The following is a 19,763-nucleotide window of genomic DNA, read 5'->3' on the forward strand; positions in this document are numbered from 1 at the left end:
TCTCCACCTGCAGAACATCAACTGGCACAAAGGCAGGTCAGCATGTGGTGCCTTATCTATACTTCCTATTATATATCTCAATCTACCAACCACAAACAAACAAAAACTAAACCTTCCTTAATGAAAACCTGTTAAAGGCTACTTACATATGAAGAATACTTTTAACTGGCAACAGAACATTGCAGAGAAGCTGACCCATGATTTCCAGGGGCCCTTACCCCAGGCCCTCACACAGGGAAATTCCCTCAAGCCTGAAGATCCCTAAATGGCACACAGGTCAGCTGGTACCTGGATCCATTTCACCTGTTGTATTAGCTCTAAATAAGCTGGTCATCTGGATCTACCTTGCCTGTCGGATTGATTGGGGGTACATGCAGAACACTTTCTATTCATAATAAAGTACAAGGCTTTGTGCACTCTTTGCTTTTTCTTAATTGATTGTCAGGTTTTATTTGCCTTTTTATAATAGATTCCTCTCCTTCTCTATTACTCAGAGTAAATAATGCTGTTGTAACCTACGACCTCAAAAAAAGCAGTGAGTTAACATGAATAACAGCATTCAGTTGTCAGGGGGTGGGAAACTCATGGCCCTGGCCCCTCCATGTGGAGGTCCACCCCTGAGGCCTCCAGGGGGGTTCTCTACATGGGCCTCTATTATTTTTTAAGGGCCCTGGACATTTATGTTCAGCATACTTCTCTGCATCCAGCCTGAGTGAGGAAAGAGAGAAGTAAGGGCTTGAGGGGGTGGGGGGGAGTAAACAAACAGAGAAAAGCGTGCACTTGACCCTCAGTGCACAGCACCTTATCAGCGAGGATGTGTTCGTGTGATATCCTGTTTCCTGTGTGTTATGCATTGAATGTTTGTGTTTCCCAAAATTCATGTTGACTTTTCAGTGCCCAGAGTGGCTGTATGTAGAGATGAGCCTCTAAGGAGGTGATTAAGTTAAATGAGGTCCTGAGGGTGGGACCCATAATGGGATTACATCCAATAAGAGGAGAACTAAGAGCTGGCGAGCTGGCTCCGCACACCCAGGCCACCCAGGCCACACGGGCTCACAGCCAGACGAAGACACTCAGAATGAAGCCAGCCCTGTGGCACCTCAACCTGGCCCTTCAGCCCCCAAACCCATGAGAAATAAATGTCTGTTGTTTAAACCACCACTCTGTAATGCTTAAATGGTGCCTGAGCAGATGAACAGTGTTAATGTCAGAAAAAAATTACTGAGAATAACTGGTGAAGAGAATATAATCCATTTTTTCCTGAAATTTTTACCCCTTCACCAGCTGTTTGTGTGTCTCTTAGGCCATCCTTGAGAATATCACTGCACCAGCAGCTTCCTTGTCAGGAGCAATGGGACCATGTGTGCACAGTGCTGGCACACGCTGAGTCTGTTTTGCATCTCTGTGTGATGGAGAGTGGTCTCTGGGTTTCCAAGTGAAACAGGGCTTTTGTGTGTTTTTATTATTAGTGGTTTGGGGAGTCCTGTTCTGAGGGCCCTCTGGGGTAGGCAGACAGAGTGAGAAGCTATCTCCCGTAGTGGCAGTCTCATCATTTCTGGAATGCTTGAAAACCTCATCTTAAACAGAAGGAAAAGAATGCTTGGAGGCATGTTGAAAGCAGCTCCTTGTGCCCATGAAGCATCGGGAAGCAGACACCCAGCACCGTGAGAGGTGGCTGGAGACACAAAGGACACAAACTCTGCCCCTGAGTTGCTTAAATCTTGGGGAGGCGAGATGAACACACAGGAAGCTGCTAGAATCTGACTCTGGAGAGCAGCTGCGAGGATGTGGTGGCCACCCCGTGCAGGGAGGTAGCACTGTTGTTTGGGTCCCTGTGTTCACACCAACAGGACAGTGGCTGGATGACCCCAGTCAGCAGTGTGCCACAGCACCCGCCAGAGAGGAAACTCCACTCACCCTGTGACCTGAGAAATGCATGTCTTCCCTTCAAGGCCATCTCAGATGTTACCATCTATGAGGCCTTTCTTGACCCCTGGACTGGATGGTGCCCTTGGCCCCTGCCCAGGCAGGGACCCTCTTCCCCATGACACAGCCACAGGGATGCATGTGCTGGGTCTCACCATCAGTCCTTTGAGAGCAGGGCTCAGAGGTCCTGCTCCAAATGCGGACACTCCCAAGGCCACCTGGCTCTCAGATCCTGGGCAGCTTGGCCACTCCAGCCCACCCCCAGCTGGTCCCTCAGTCAGAAGCCCATGTCTTGGGGCTGTCCTTTCCTCACCCCCTTCACTGGCCTCCCAACCTAAAGAATGATTTACTATTCTGTCAGGGGCCCATCTTTACAATGGGAAAAATAAGGTCCACACCTCATGGTGGGGATTCCAAGGGCACCACGAACCCTCCACCCAGTGTGCACACCTGGTACACATTCAATCAATGGCAACAGTTATGACCATTGATGCCATGCCCAATGACTGTGCCCTAAGAAGAGACAGCAGAGTAGAACCACACAGAGGAGAAGCCACATGAAGACGGAGGCAGAGATAGGAGGGATGCAGACACAAGGCAAGCGATGCTTGGAGCCCCAAAGGCTGGAAGAGGCAGGAAGGACCCTCCCCTTGAGCTCTGGAGGGAGTAACACCTTAACTGTGGACTTGTAGCCTCCAAACTCTCTGAGAACAAGTTCCTGTTGCTCTAAGCTACCCAGTTTATGGTCATTTGTCCCAGCAGCCCCAAGACACCCACACACAGGGACATATGCACGCCCTCTATGGACCTCAGTTTCCAGATCACAAAAGGATGGGACAGCCTCCAGGATTTACCTCTAAAACCCTGTGACTCTGTGACTCCCACCCCAAGGTGACACATCTCTCCAAGCCGCCTGGGTTCCTTTGGAGCCAAGCCAGGAACAATGCCCATGACACACATCCCACTCACAGCAGTCCCCACACAGCCAGTGCCACCTTTCCAGCCAGCCAGGCCTGGACAGTCAAGTCCAAGAGGTGATAAGGCATCACACTTCTCAGGGAAGCCCAATCTGCATGGTGCCTGCCACCTACAGGTTTCCAGAACAGCCACAGTAGCACATGGACAGGTCCCGAACCCCGCAGGTGCTGGGAATAGAGGCACTGGCCCAGCTTCCTTGCTCTCTGTCTGAGAAGCAGGAGTGAAAAAGCCTGGTGCTGCTTCTGTGGCAGCTTTCCAGTTTCTAGGAGGCAGGCCTATTTTCACATGAACATGGGGTTTTTTTAAACTATTTACCCCTTGTAACTTTACTTACCAGAAACCTGTTCTTATCTATAGTACAATATCCAAATTTACCTGGTGGGACCATGAAAACCCATTCCAACAGAAATGATCTGTTTGCCCACCTTCTGAACAAGTGGATATTGTGATTGGCTGCATAAAGATTCAGCTATGCCTGCAGCGACCGGGAAACAATAGTGGTGATGGTGACAGTAACAATATCGGTGGAAGAAGGAAAATAGGTGACATTGTCTCTGAGTACTCTTGACCAGAAGCACCATGTTAAACACTTAAAATGCATCAATGCATTTAATATTCACAAAAGCACCATTAGATAGAAATTAAGAGGATTACCTTACAAATTATGAAACTGGGCCCAAGCTGACTCTACCAGGTTTCTCTGAGTTCAAGGCCTATGAAGGTCACTACCAACCAGCCGCCTCTCACGAAAAGTAGCTATGGGCCATGTGCCAATGTGCAACTTGTAAGCCATGGACCAGACAGAACAGAGGAAGGGAGATGGCAAAGCCACATGCCCTGGGCAACACCAGCCATGTTCTTTCATGTGTGCTGCTTTAACAGACCTAGGAAGTCACTTCAGGGTAACTTCACAATAGGGATTATATGAGGTCAGGGTGTTTGTGTCTGTCTCTATGTGTGCAGACCTTGTGTAGTGTGGATGCACTGTCTGAATGTGTGTGTGCATGTATGTATTGTGCTGTGTGTGTGCGTGTGTGTACACCTCTGTGCATGCTTTGGTGAATTAACTCCATGTCCATGTGTCCTTGTGTGTGCACGGGTGTGTGTGTACATGTGCATGTAGGCAGAAACATGAAGGGAGGAGGTCGTGAATGAGCTGTAGGGAGCAGTTCAGCCAGGAGAGTCCCCGAGATGAGTGGGGTATTTAGAAACTGGATCCACAAAACTAAGCAGAAAGCGAGAACCAATTGCCCCATATATGCAGTCCCCCAGGCTCCCCTCAGGACACAGCTGAGCTTGTTCCTCTAAGAGGCAGGGAGAGGGAGGACACAGGCACAGAGCATTTCCCTGCAGAGGTTCTGCTCAGGCACAAGCAGGCTCCCATCTAGGGGCCAAGCTGGGGGTTAATTCCTCAGAATCAAGGCCTCCAATCAGTCCAGTACAATATTTGATGCTTTCCTGAAGCCAGGGTTCATGGGACAGTGCCTGTGGTGGCGGAGCACTGGGTGGCAGGGTGATCTCTGGACTCCACCCATGGGAACATGGCTTTGAGAGGGAGAGAAGGACATGAGCGTGAATCGCTCAGCATCAAAGCAGCCCGGTGCTTATATCTTGCAGGAATTTGCTGACTCTGTGTCCCAGATGGTCACGCAGAAGTTCCGTGAGCTGACAGTGGGCCTGACATCCGTGCATGCCCGCCACAGAGCGCTGGCAGGGATCGTCATGACCAAAGGTAAAGTCTCATGTCTTTGCTGTGGGATTCTCGTCTCAAGGAGAGGAAACTAGCATTTTTGTGATCTTAGGAAATAGGATTCTCCCTCCCATCCGAAGATGTGAAAAGGAAAACAAAACTAGACACAGAGAGATCAGGGACAAATGAGTGACCAACAAAAAAACCATAGTGCCAGTGGTTGTGTAATTACACCCCCTAAAAGCATCTCTGCACAGGCTTCTCTCAACTTTCATAGAAGGTAAACTAAGGACCTGGCTGATCAGTCCCTCGTTAGGCATTTTCCTCGCATCTTTTTGTCAGGAAGAGTGGGCAATGCTGGAGGAATCTGCAAAAGCTGGGATGCAAGATCAGGTGAGGCCACCTGATAAGTCACTCCAGGCTGGTGGGCAAGGCTTGCTCTCTCCCCTGTCTTCCTTTCCCTCCCTTAACATGCTTCCTCTGTGTGCAGAAGGGCAGCCCAGTCCAGGGAATTCAATTCACCTGAGAATTATGAGCCCCTCCCGCTACAGTTAGACCCCCTAAAAATCCTGTCACAGGAGACTGAATCCATCCCTTCCTGCTGGGACCCACAATGCTCACAGATGAATGTCCATCCTCAGGCACAAATGATAGAACCAAAGGAAAACATTCACACCAGTGGTCAAGGTCATGGCCACTTTTATAAGCCAACATGGGAGAAAATGATGGTTGAATTTAAGCAATCAGTACTATAGAGAACATTGCTGACCTATTCATAATAACTAACCAACTGGTTATTTGAATTCAACTGTTTTTATTCCAAAAGATTGACTTGAGTTGGTAACAACATGTTACAAAATTATTGTAAGAATAACTGACTTGGAGTATTTGAGTTTCACACACACACTCTGCATGTGTAGGAGGAGGCTAAGACTCAGAAGGAACTATATACCTGATGTCCAAATATATTTGTGGTAAAAGTTTATTTAAAACCAGGTGATTGGCATATTTTCCCATCATTCTTGACCCTGGGGCCTCTCCCAGTGCCATCACACACAAGGACAGTGGAATAGGCAGACAGAACTCAGGACACTGTCTTCACTTCAGCCAGAGGATATGTCACTTAACCTTTCCATTTTTGGCATCTTTTAAAAAGGGAGTAAAAACATCTCCTCCCAGTGTAATTTGGTGAGCAGGATAAAACACATACACTGCTTGAAAGGAAAATCACCTTACGAGGATCATGTTCTCAGTCAAAGGTGATTCCATTCATTTGACGACACCCTTGCATTTGGTGGCAGGCATCCACCTGAGCCATGACACTCAACCTGTTTTCACACATTTAGTGGCATCCACCTCTTTGTGCAGCACATGACAGAGTCCTCTCTGTCAAAACCACATTGCCAATGTGGCCCTTCTCCTGTCCAGCACCCAGCAGACATTAATAGGATGCACTTACATATTGGGCACCATTCTGCATGCATCAGGGTGCCCAGAAAAGACACAGCCCACCTCAGGATGTAACCACCCTGGAAACAGTCAGAGGTGGTAAGGCAAAAAGCAACTACATAGATTTTAGTCCCAGCTCCACTGACACCTAGCGATGTGACCTCAGACCAATCAGCCTCTCTGGGACTGGGGACCACAGTAGTGCCTAGTAGGAGGGTCATTTGAAGGATAAATGTGTTCGTCTGTACAAGCACTTAGAGAGATGCCTAGTCCAAAATAAGTGCCACACAAGTGCTCTTATTAGTAGGCGTACTCTTTCATTTGTAACTTGCTTACTGAGTGCCCACCAGCACTACAGCCTAACCTAGGTTCTGGGAAAACCACAGAGAACAAAATAGACTAAAAGCCTGCCTGCATGAGTTTTCCATCCTAGTAGGGAAAGGGTCAAACTTTAAATCCAATGTAAAAAGTGTGTAAGAGCCCTGGCCAGTGTGGCTCAGTTGGTTGGAGCATTTGGTTGTGGATTCGATTCCTGATCAGGACACCTACGTAATCCAACACCTAGGTTGTGGGTTCTGTCCTCGATCCCTGTCCCCGGTCTGAGTGTGTACAATTTCAGGTCTGGATGTGTACAAGAGGCAACCAAATGATGCTTCTCTCTCTCCCTTCCACTCTCCCTTCCTCTCCCTCTAAAAGCAATGAAAAAATGTCCTTGGATAAAGATGAAAAAATTAAGTGTGAAAGAGTTATATGCACAGAGTTGTAGAATCACAGAAATAAAATCCTGGCAAATTTTAAAATTTGGAGTGTCATAGATTTTTCTGCCACAGATTCCTGGATAACATAGTTTCAAATGACATTGGCCTAACTCCTGAATGTGAATGAAGAAAGGAGGAAAGGAGGAAGGGAAAGACATCAAACAGTGTTTCCTCTTTACTGTGTAAAATATTTCTGACCCCCAAAACATATGTCAGGATTATTTGGTGAGCAGTTTTTCAATATGTCCCAGCTTTAGAGCTGTGATTATCAAGTATCTTTCCACTTTTTTAAGAAAGTCAAAGACTTTCCTTGGAAAACAGAAATGTTTTACAAAGCATTGTGGAAAAATGGTACTTAAAAGTGCCAGTGAATACACTGCTTTGTGTGTAAGCAATTTATCTATACGAACTAAATTTATTACATAAAAACGAGGTTTTATAAGGTAAAGATTCACTAATTAGTAATTTATGAATATTGAAGAATAAATTGCTGAAATTCACTTTCCTATTATAGAAATAAGATTTAATAGACATGTTGATTAAAAAGAGATTATGGAGAAATGGGCAAAATTACTAATAGAAACATTTTGAAATAGTTATTTACTTAAAGTTGATGTGCCATTTATTCTTAACTCTAATTCAGTTACTCAAGCAAACTCCTAAGAAACTCTGAGATGGGGTGATATGTCTTATTCTAGTTGCTAGGTATACAACTTCCTCACAAAATTAGGGGTTTTTTAATGAAATTATACAATTGCCCCCTGCATTCTTTGGTGAGATGCCAATTCATCCACATCATTTAGTTCATGTAAAGTCCTTTCCATATATGAGCCTCAAACCATTTTGTAGCCATTATGAAAAATATCATAGCAAAAAAGTACACATATGAAGTTATCACTTTTATCAAAATAATGCAGTTATGTGGTAAAATCTTAGAAGAAAACCTATGAATGAAAAACAATACTCTCCCCCATTCCTCACTAGAGGCAGACACCTCTAGTCATGTTTAATTTTTGTTCTCATTACTGTAAATACTATGTTGTTTCTATATTTCTGGATTTTTAATTCAAGATACTATCTACTGACTCATGCTGTTAAAATTTGGTGATTTTTTACTTTTTATTATTTTTGTGTAGTATTTGTAATTTTATATAAATTCTTCAACTTTATTTCTTATACCATCCAGTTCAGATGACCCAGCCTCATTTCCTGTTCATAAATTACATGTGACCCATTTACCTTCCCTGATTGGTCTAAGCTGCTTATTTTTGTATTTTTTTTCCTCATACAGTTTCTCTGATAAATTTCTTCCTTCATACATGTTTTTGTGAAATTTTCAGTATCCTGAATAAATCATCTGCCTTTTACCTTTCTTTTCTTATTTTTAATATACCTTTCACTCTGTGTTCTTGGAAATTTCTTAAATGTATCTGACAACTCAACTGCCCTTTTCCCCCTAATTTTTACAATCTATATTGCTCAAGACATCTCTCTTGTCCCCAGGTTCCTCGTTTTCCAAGGGGTACTCTTCTTGTTTTATAGATGCGATGTGTCCTCAAATTTGTCCAAGGTGACTCACTGGCAAATTCCTAAGTTTCCCCCTGCTCCCTGGTTGCTGTGCTTCTCTGTGATCAGGTCCTCTTTCTTCACATCCAGTCTTTCTGTTTCATCCTGCATGCAATTTTTGTCTGAAGAGTCTTCCTTGTGAATAAAATATTAGGCTGATTGTCTAATAGCACCATGAATGGATTTCCAGTTGTGCAAAAAGTGTCCGGTTGTGGTTACTTTTTCCAACAAGCTGTCATCCCAACAGGAAGGCTGCCTGACCCATCTCCCAGTCACTAGCGGCTGTGTCCTTGAGATGGTGGGCAGGAGTTGGCCACTGGTGAGGGACCACCCATTACCAAAAGGAGGACAGTTTTGCCAGGGATGTAAACCTCCTAACAGACCCCTTACTTTCTCAGGCAGTCCTCCAGTTCCTTCAGCATAAGACTCGCCTTCATTTATCCTAAGAGGTCACTTCCGGTCAGGGGTCCTCTCCACAGAGCACTTGCACTTGACAATACAGTTAAATGTCTCTTTTCAGCCCATGAGGACAACTTGTGAAAGTCCATCTTCACAGAAGCCTCAGGGTGGAGAATAGGAGGAAAGTACCCCCCAATATTCCAGAACTTCTATCTTTCCACTTCCCCCTTCCCAAATGACTGGTAATTACTCTGGCTGTAAAAGTAGAAGCAGGGCCCTAGTGGAGATTGGGAAGATAAATGGGAAAAAGGAACTAAACAGGAAGCCCTAAACAGAAACTTACGCTGGGATGAGAGATGGTAAATGACCGTGTGGATGTCAAGGAACTGATCTGAATAACTCTTAAGTGGGGATGGAGACATGTGAAGATGGTGACAAGTCCCCACAGATGTGCTCAGATTCATGGGGGCTGCTCCTCGATCAAGTAAGAATGTGATGCACAATTGATGTTAAGTCTGTTTAAACCATAAATGCGGGATAGATTTTACTACTGACCCTGCATCACATGAATGCTGACTTGTGTACACAAAATGTCTCTCATTACAATCAGTCCCTGACTGGACATTTGGCCCACCCCACCCCCACTCCTGCTCATTTAGAGATAAACAGGAGTTTATCACAAGGGGCTGATCAATGCCACCGAAACTAAACCTGCTAGAGAGAGAGCTAAATCCTCACAAAATGCCTTAATTTAGTACTGCTCAATAAGGAGATCCATCTAAGGAAATTCACAAAAAAGGGAAGACAACAATATTTATCTGCATTCTTTTGAGATCAGGTACCCCCATCAAAGCTTTTCAAATATTTTTGCATTTTTTGATCATTAAATCATAACCTGTCATTTAATTGCCCAAAATGTTTTATTGAGGGGGAAAATAACCTGAACACTGTATTTTTTAAGGAAGGAAGGAAGGAAGGAAGGAAGGAAGGAAGGAAGGAAGGAAGGAAGGAAGGAAGGAAGGAAGGAAGGAACAAGGAAGGAAGGAAAGGAAGGAAGGGTGGAAGGAAGGGAAGGAAGGGTGGAAGGAAGGGAAGGAAGGGTGGAAGGAAGGAGAGGGAGGGAGGAGGAAGCTCAAGACAATTTTTGCACATGACCTGTTATAGGAGGAGTTAATTATCTTTGGTCCCCATGTATAACTGGAAGTGTAACAAATACATTCTGTAGGACTTGGGCTAAGAATCAAATGTGGAGCTGGGTACAGTCATAGCCTTTTGAAGTCCTCTGGGCTTCCAAACACATGCATGGGGAGGGTCATGGTTTGTACTCCTCTCTTACCCAGTTGACCGGTATTTAAATTTTCACAGTTGATCCCTCTGCAGTAGCTAGCCCTGCTCTGTAGTAAACACTGGAGAAGCAAGTGGTGTTGCTCTCTGACCCCCCTCCCCCGCAAATTGGACCATGGGGAATCACACCGAAGAAATCCAGTGTCTCAAGGTCTCCCCCAGTGCCTTTGCACAAACACAGCCACTTCCTTCTCATCTATGGCCACTCAGGGCATGTCTTCCTTTCACACCCCTACATCCATACCCTGTCACATTCCTCACACACTCTTGTGTCTACACCTGGTCTCCTTCCACTGTGTTGGGCTTTGGAAGTCCTCAGGAAGGAGGGCTCTGGAGACACACCAGAAGGATCCTGGGGAAGGAGACTGTCACCTGTGCTGACAACTGAAGAGAGGAAGCAGGTAGGGCCGTGCTGCCCAGGTCAGGACCCCTCAGAGTGAAGGTGAGAAAGGAAGGAAGTGGTAGCTCCCATGGGAGGCAAGGAGTCAGTCAGCTCTGGAGTCATCCCTGGAGAGGGTCCAGTAAAAGAACAAGACAGCAGTCAGAAAAGTCAGGAGACAGAAAGGATAAGGGATGGGGGCGCAGGGGGTGGTAAGCATCATCAGCACCTCTCTGTACCATCGACCATTAGCCAAAGAGAGTTTTAAGTCATGCCAGCCACTTGCGCCCAGAGTAAATCTCAGAGAAAAAAGAACAGAACGAACTAGGAGGTCAACAGAGAGCTTCCTGTCGGAGAGACGGAATCCGGGGGCTGATGAGATTCCCCCTTTGAACCCCTTCAAATATGTCCCACATCCTCCTTCTAACAAACGGAGAACATCAAGAACATCAAGTGATCACTCATGGAAAGGAAAGCTCTTCACTTAAAATATTTAGCCCATGAATTATACATGAGTTCTGCTTCACACTCTCATTATTTCTGGGTTCAGCTCCAGCCAGGCGTCCTGTCAGTCATCCTGCTTATCACTCACATCAGCTGCTGCATGCGAGTCCCTTTGATCTAAAAGAACGGGTTCCTAATGGGGCGAAGTGCACACTCCACTTGTCCAAAAGGGAAGATAAACAGAATTGCCAGTCCACTAATTGCAGAGTTCCTGTCCTACTTTCTTGGAAGTAGGATGCTAAATGTAACATCATCGTGTCTGTATCCAGTGAAACCCTCACAATGCTGCTGTTTGAGGACACAGCTAATAACCTCCCAGTAAACTAACTGGGCCACCTCGCATCTTCTAATCTATACCGAGTACTACTGGAAGTTTGTGCGTTCTGAAGTTTATCAGTTATGAGACACACCTGAATGCAGGGCATAGATAGTAAGTAGATCAGTGGTGTCTTAAACAAATTCCCACCTGATTAGTCTCACATAACCAGCAGGCTGGACACCGGGGGCTGCCGGCTCAGGTCTGGCCCCTCATGGTTTCAGCATCTGTAATTCTCCTGGCTTTCCTTCATCCTCCCCCAAAATGCTGCTGTCCTGCTGTCGGCCCCCTTCAGGGAGGGAAGAGGAGGAGGCATCCTGCACTCCTGATCAGAACTTTGCTGAACCAGGAGAGGGAAGAAGACTGACCTTGTGCTCAGGAAACCAGCCGAGAGTGACTTCTGTCTCACTGCAGCCCCAACTCCCCCAGTCACTGACTTAATTCCGAGCAATAACTGAGTCACCAGCTCTGATCGGAAGAAAAGAGAGAGATCCATGAGGGCAGGAAATAGGACTGCAGAGAGTCTGTCCAATCCCTAACCCCCAAAAGTGAGATTTGGAAGTGCTGAGTTAATTTATTAGGAAAGTACATCAGATGCATTGTAATCACATAGACAAAGTCAACCCAATGGCTGAAATGCCATCCTTAATGTGTCCATGTTGTCTCACACAGACCCCATGTTCCCAGCACCCACCTCGTCTATGCCTCACAGGGACATTAGCACATGCAGCCACCATATCATGGGTTGGACAACCCAGAGACCCCCAGAACAGCTATCAGCCCCCCAAAAAGAGCCTTCAGCTTCTGCTAAGTTTCCCTGCCCATGCTTACCTCTCCTCTTGCCTGCAGCCCACTGAGTCTGGGAGAGCTCAGTTCCATGGGGGGAACCCATCCAACCTGTCAGCCCCCACACAAGCAATTATCTATCAGGGTTGGTCTCAGCACCACCTCTGCATCTCCTCGGAGCCCTGGAGCTGTATGGTCCTGTGGGGTGAGCAGCATGTCCTGGCCATACCTGACACAGCAAAATCGACTGCGTCCACTGTCCTTCACTCCTCATCAGGCTATGTGGGGATCTCCATCTACAAAATAAGCCAAGTCATTTAGAAGAAAAGTCAAGTAGTGGCACTAGAACCATTCACTTTTTGTGGTGCCCAGTCCAAGCCCTCCACCCTACCTTGGCCCCGATCAAACCCCAGAGCAGGGGGCCACTCTCAGTCCTCACCAGGGTGCTGATGCCAGTGAATAGGCTGGCAATACGAAGGGAGAGGGACCAGACCCTGGGGGCAGTTCCTCTGAAGGAAATTAATGTGCATGTGATTCTGTGCTTGCTTTAACCACTGAGGACCTTTTAGAAACCCAGGCCTGGTTCATGGCTTACTCACAAAATCCACCAATGTCAGCACTAACAGCAAACAACCCTCGGTTCCCAAGGGCACCCACACAGCAAAGTTTCTCTGCAGGCACCCCTGAATCTGGTAAACTCCACATTGGGCAGTTACAGGTGCAAACTTTCGATGTCTAAGAAACTGCTTCAGATGCTTAACCAAATCTTCCATTTCACACACTCCACAAACATACAAACACTTATCTAAATGGGCATCTGAGATTATCTCAGGGCCCAGGGCAGGGGTACACCCTGCACTTAGCCAAACACAGCTCATTCACTGAGACCATGTCCCTCAGACAAGCTGGCCATTCCAGAATCTTTCAACGCCATTTTTTGTTCCCAAGTGTTTTCAAGATGCACATTGACTTCTCCCAGCCCCCCATCCTCTCAGGAGGCGTCCACCAATGTACCCCAGCCTGCATCACATTGAGGTGCTTCTCTCCAGTGTGTCTGCCTCCTTCCCTAGCTGCCAGCCAAAGTGACAAAAGTTTGGGACCTTAGGATTTTAGTTTTGCATCCCCACTACCTCCAATAAGTTAGGTGTTCCATGCCCATTGAGTGAATGACATAGATAAAAGGCCCTTGAGATCATAAGGCAGGAGCTATCAGTGAGACTCATCACTGATTTTGGTTTCACCTATAGCTCAGTGCCACAGTCAGATTTATTTTTAAGAAACTCTCAAGCATGCTTTGTTTATCAGCTATTCCTAACAAGCCCCCTTGTTCTCCTATGACCAACATGAGATTTATAGCCAATATAAATAATAAAAGAACATGTGATCTCTAATATCATTCTAGCAATAGGAATTATAGAAAATGTCTGGTTGCAGATATGGGCAACAAAAGTGATTACAGAGGAATTGAAGGACTTGCTAAAATTATGGTATTTTTATAACATTCAGAAAGGCACATGTTAAACATGTGACATGATTTTAATCTTCAAAAACTCAATAGCACTAGTTTTGTCCCCATTTCCCAAATGAGACAATGGACAAGTTCACCTGACCAAAGTCTCAAGAGAGTAGAATCAGGGTTACCTGGCTCCAAACTTGTGCCTGAAGAGGATCAGACCCTGCCCACCTCATCATCCAATGTCCTATACAGACATGTTGCCACTCATAGGGTAACACACAAAACTCTTACCCATCACTTTCTTTGCTCCTAAAATCCACGAATTTGCAATACCTAAAGAACAGAAGCCCTGGGGACACTGGTGTCTTTGGGTTGTGGAGGCAGCCCCAAATCAGGACCTACGTAGGAGAAAAGCTTCCCTGTCCAGAGTAAAAATACTTTCCTTCAGTCTTAGTCCAGCCAGTCCCCCACAGACCAGATGTGCCTGAGCAGCATTTTTAAAGCCTGTTTATCTCAAACTAATTAGAGGAAATTCAGAGAATAGAAACAGAAACTTAGAAGAGGAAGGGATGGAATAATAGGAGAAGACTGAGAATCATAGAATGTGAACAACCAATGACTAGAAGTGAAACTGCAGGAAGTTCTCTGCAAATATTCAGAGGGTGCAAACCACCGGGAGGATGGGGACCTGAGGGAGGGAGTGAAACTTCAGATCATTGGGCTCACTACAGAGGAAACCTTCCTAACGCTGAGCTGAGGCACCGTGAAAGGGACATCTTGGAAACACTATGACTTGAGTCATTAGACCCAATGAACACAGGCTGGCTAACAAGGACTTGGAATTAATTATATACCACACCCTCAGGCAGTCTGCTCAGAGTTTAAAGACCATTCCTTTCTGTTTCTAATTTCTATTTTTTTATATATTTGTTTCTTTGACACTGGTTGCTATATCTTGCTTTCAGTTTCAGGAGGCCTGTGGTCAGGCATCAAAGCAAAATGAAGGTCCCCGTGCTGCCTGCTATGCTGTGAGGAATGGTTTCCCTTGTCTCTGGCCCAGGAACTCGTGTCTTCCTACAGAATCCATGAGATGGTAACAGGCTGACTTGCCAGCTGGTATATAGGGTAGAGCCCCAGACCTTGACAGGTACCCTCCCCGAGTCTTTACACTTATGCAAGAAATACACATGAGTTCTCTTCCCTTTTTCAACACCTCTGGCTTTTTCCATGTTACAATATCTTAGAAATCTTTCTACATCTGTAGAGAAGTTCTCTGTCCTATCCTACAGCTCCAAGGAGCCCAGGATGCAGATGTCTATATGTTAACCAGCCCCCTATTGATGGGCACTCAGGTCATTTATTATTTGCTATTATAAATGTTGCTGAGGCAAAAAGTTTTGTACGCACACCGTTTTTACATGTGCAAGTGTATGGGTAAGATAAACGCCCCGGAAAAGAATTGTTGGGTCAAAGGGTATATTCACTTGTCATCTGAAATTGTTCAATTGTCTTTCAAATGTAATTACCCCCATAGAGTCCTCCGACTATTGTATGTAGATGCTTCCCCATGGCTATTCCAACTACACATTGATGAACTTTCAGATGTTACCAGTCTGAGAGATGTAGAGTTATATCTCATTGTATTTTTAACTTGAACATATAATGTATATATAATCAGTGAGGTTGAATGTTTTCTCATATATTTAAGAATCATTTTATATTTTCTTTCCGTGAACTGTTTTTTACATAGCTTTTTCCCATTTTTCTAAAATGTATTTTTTCTTTTTTTCTTTTTAAAGATTTTATTTATTTATTTTTAGAGAGGGAAGGGAGGGAGGGAGAGAGAGAGAGAGAGAGAGAGAGAGAGAGACATCAATGTGCGGTTGCTGGGGGTTATGGCCTGCAACCCAGGAATGTACCCTGGCCGGGAATCGAACCTGGGACACTTTGGTTCCCAGTCCAAGCTCAATCCACTGAGCTACGCCAGCCAGGGCTAAAATGTATTTTTTCTAAAAGCTTTTTATATATTTTAAACAAAATTCTTTTTTGTGATATGAATTTTTAATTGTCTTTTTGCTACCTTTAAGATATTTGTCCATTCAGAGTTTTTTTTGTTTGGTTGGTTTTTTATGCATTTGAATATAACAATCTTTACTGTTTTGGGATTCTGAATTACAAAAGAAAGTTCTTTCACCCACCAAATTTATGAAGAGATTATCCCATGTTTTCTTCTACTATATTTACAACTTTTTTAATCACCCGAAGTCCATAGTTTACATTAGGGCCACTCTTGGAGTTGTACATTCTGTGGTTTTAGACAAATGTATGGCATGTGCCCACCATCACAGTATCACACAGAGTAGTTACACTGCCCTAAAACCCTCTGAGTTCCACCTGTTCACTGCCCACCTCACCCTTGACAACCCCTGATCTTCTTCTGTCTCCATCATTTCGCCCTTTTCAGAATGCCATGGAGTTGGAATTCTATAGTATGTAAAATTTTCAGATTGACTTCTCTCACTTAGCAACATGCCTTTCAGGTTACTCCAAGTCTTTTCATGGCTTAGTACCTCATTTCTTTTTTTGTGCTGAATAATAAAATATCTCATTGATTGTATATGTCACCATTTATTTATCCGTTCACCTACTGAAGGACATCTTGGTTGCTTCCAGGTTTTGGCAATTATGAACAAACTATTACCCTCTGTGTGCAGTCCTTTATTTTTGCATCTAAATTTTTGATCCACTGGAATTTACATGGTGTAAGGTAAAGATGTAACTTATTTTCCAGAGGATTCTTCAGCCATTAGAAACTGTTAATGAAAGAGTGTCTCTGCCCCTCAGATAGAGGTGTTACTAACCTTACCCCACTCTAGATTCCTGCATGAGTTTGGATAAATGTCTGGACTCCCTGTTTCATCCCATTTGTTGGACTTCATGCATCAGTACACAACAATTTGTCACTGAGCCTTTATCACCTGCTTGATATCTATTAGAGGCCTGTCCCCTGGCATCAGTCCTCTTGCTCAGAATTCCCTGGACTATCCATCAGAATAAGCTTGCATGGCTCAGAAACAAAAAACAAAACTATGCTTTCAACTGGATTGTCTTTATCAGAAACAAAGCCCAAGCATTCCTTTTGGAATCTCATTAACCTTATCATCCACTTTAGAGAGGACGCAGGATGTCAAGTCTTCTCCCCAGGAATATGGCATGCCTTCTGTTTGTGTGAGTTTTGTTGGTGTCTTCCAGTCAGGTTTTTATTTTAATTATCATTCTTGCTCATTTATTGTTAAACATGTTCCTATTATCTTCTTTGCTGCTGCTATAAATGGAGTCATTTCTCCTTTATGGTTTCTCACTAGTTACTGGGTGCAATATGAAAGTTATCGATTTTTATGCATTAACTTGTACCCTGTTTCCTTACTGATTTTTACTGTTTCTAGCAGTATTTCAACTGGGTTCTCCAGAGGTTTCCACATATATAGTCATAGTGTGTTCAAACAGTAATCATGTTACCTGCTCCTTTGCAATTATCATACCTCTAGTTTCTCTTGTTGTGTTGCTAATAGCTTCAGTAAGTGTTAAATAATGAAGTCATAGTGGGCATTCTGGTCATGCTTCTGAATGCAGTAGAAAGCCCTCTAGTGTTTCTCATTAAGCATGATGCTCTGTGTGGGTCTGTGTGTGTATCCATCCTACAGACAATATATGTCTGTACCTATATACATGTGTATATACATACCTGTCTATATATATTACATTGTTCTGTGTGTGTTACCTCCACATATGTGTGTTTACCTATGTGTGCATGTTTATATATACCTCTCTATATACAGTATATACTATGTGTGGGTATGGGTGTGTATATATAAAAATCACATTGGAAAAATTCATCTATTCTTTTATTGAGTTTTTATCAAAAGTAGTCATTGGATTTTTGTCAGTTGTCTTCTCACCATCTGTGGTTATAATCATATATTTGTACTGCATTTTAATTTTTTAAACATAATCCATTTTTGTGTTTCAGAATAAACCTACCTCATAGTGATTACAACATTGCTTTTCTTCATCTGATGCTTGGTAGCTTGTATTTTTTTATCATTTTAATATCCATAAGTGAGGCCACCTGTAGTTACTTTCTTGTTTAGTCCCACTCACATGGGTAGATCAGCAATATAAGCATTTTATAATAAAAACAATTGAAAGGTTTTCCTCATCTTTATATGCTGTGAAACACATCAGGTAGCCTTGAAATTGTCTGCTACTTAAATGTCAATTGAAATCCCACAAAACTAACAGCTTGGTGTTTTAGGGGTAGAAGGGAGTTCTGATCACTTTTTCTACTTATTCTATAGAAATTGGTATGTTTATGTTTTCTGTAACCATTCCTCATGTGGTCAGCATAAGTGTTTTACTCTCAATAGCTATTTTATGAGAAAAGAGATAAGCAACAACCACGGTGTACCGAGTCCTGCTTCTACACCTACTTGGGTTTCACTGGTTGTAGCTGAGTTTATGCAACAGATGCTGTGGGTGCCACACAGGCCTGTCCCAGCAACAGGGCCCCTCTCCCCAGGGAGCAGGAGCCATCAGCACCTTCTCTCACAGCAGGGCGCCCTGCACATTCCAGAGTTTTCCATCAGATCAGCAGGAGACTACACGAAAAGTAACACCTCTTTGCCTGGCTTCATCCCCCATCCTAGCCTGTTTCCATGACTGTCTTCCAAGTTCCTCCTGAGAAAAACACTCTCAATAAATCACTGCCCAGGAATCGCTGACTCAGCCTCTGCTTCTAGGAAGCCCATGTAGGAAGTGCTCTCTGTCTCCCTCTGTCTCTCTCTCTCTCTCTCCTCTCATTCTAGTGACACTCTGTGTGCAGCACTTATGTGATATTTATCACACAAGATCTTAACTTGGAGACATTTCTGTCCCTGTTTCATCTCCCTAAAGTCAAAATAAATCCTTTGAAGGACAGGACTGTGTCTTTGACACCTTAGTATGGTGCTGGCACCTAGGACGTGGGTTAATGAAGAGTGAATAAGCAAATAGTGCATTTCTTGGGCCACAAAATTGTCATGAATATGGTAGTGCCTGGAGTGCGGTGGAGTGAGAATTAATGAGGGGTGAAGGGAAAGCAGTTTCTTTTTCCAGGAGCTCTAATTTCCACAGAATCCAAAGGGGGGGAGCAGACCAGCCCTTGGGAGAAGAGGTGCCAATTCACAGGTCGTTGTCTGTTGAGAAGTTATACTGCAGGTGCACTGGATATCTGCATACTGGAAAACTTTAGGAAGTCATTATAAATGTTAATTTTCACTCCTCTAAATACCTGCTCTAATTAAGCTGGAATTTGTAAAATGATCTTTCCATCAAAATGGCTGCCTTACTGGCTATTTCCCAACAGTGTCACTTGATAACCATTTTAGTTAGAATGTAGCTCCTTATGAGATGAGGTGCTATGGACAAATGAATCTCAGGTCCTCTCAAGGGCACAACTAAGGAGCCACTGTAATAGGGCTAGGCCCTGTGGAAAAGGAAGCCGTTACATTTTGAGTTGCTGTTAAACATTTCAGCCAGTCCCAGGGAAGAAATCACAAGGGAGTCGTTGTAGTCACTTTTAACTAGTCTTAAAGAAGCTTGCAGGTATGTGACCAAAACATAGGGAAGTAAGTGTCCATAGCTTCCTGAGGTCTCTATGAGGCCAGATCTCAGCAGAGAGTGGTCAGCAATGATCAACCTGGCCCACACCCCAGGCAGCTTTCAGGACCACAGAAATGAGGAAGGAGGGACCTAGACAGAAAGAAAGCAACACTGTGTAGCTCTCATCCATCTGCCCAGTGGTCTTGCCTTCAACATGGTGAACCAGCCCTCTGACACAACCAAGTGAGGTGACATTGACTCAATCCACCCTCTTTTCCCCAGTCCTCACCCCTCTCCCCTATGTCACTTGTGGTGCTCATTATCTCCTCTCTTTCTCTCTACTCTCCCATTTTATCTCTATAGAAGGAGCCACTCTGTGTGGAGAGGGAATGGGATGGGAGCATGTAGGCTTTAAAACTAAGTTCTCAGGGTAGAACTTTCAGCACAGAGCAATATGCACATGTAAAGAACTTATTACATTCCCAGCAGTGGCATTTTGGCATTTAGGGAAGTAAATGTTATTAAAGACAGAAGATGCACTTCAGCATGTGCTTGGTTTGCACATCACCTCT

At 44.3% G+C, this 19,763-nt stretch overlaps 1 protein-coding gene across 1 annotated transcript in view; it reads left to right on the forward strand.

The window, feature by feature from the left end:
• ADARB2 (adenosine deaminase RNA specific B2 (inactive)) overlaps nt 1-19,763 on the forward strand; it is a 144,143-nt gene that overhangs the window by 75,717 nt on the left and 48,663 nt on the right. Inside the window, exon 3 of the mRNA XM_028506893.2 lies at nt 4,522-4,636. Coding sequence (XP_028362694.2) covers nt 4,522-4,636 — 115 coding nt within the window. The remainder of the gene's footprint in view (nt 1-4,521; nt 4,637-19,763) is intronic.

The sequence above is a fragment of the Phyllostomus discolor genome, chromosome 1 (genome assembly GCF_004126475.2).
Source record: "Phyllostomus discolor isolate MPI-MPIP mPhyDis1 chromosome 1, mPhyDis1.pri.v3, whole genome shotgun sequence".
Taxonomy (NCBI): Eukaryota; Metazoa; Chordata; class Mammalia; order Chiroptera; family Phyllostomidae; genus Phyllostomus; species Phyllostomus discolor.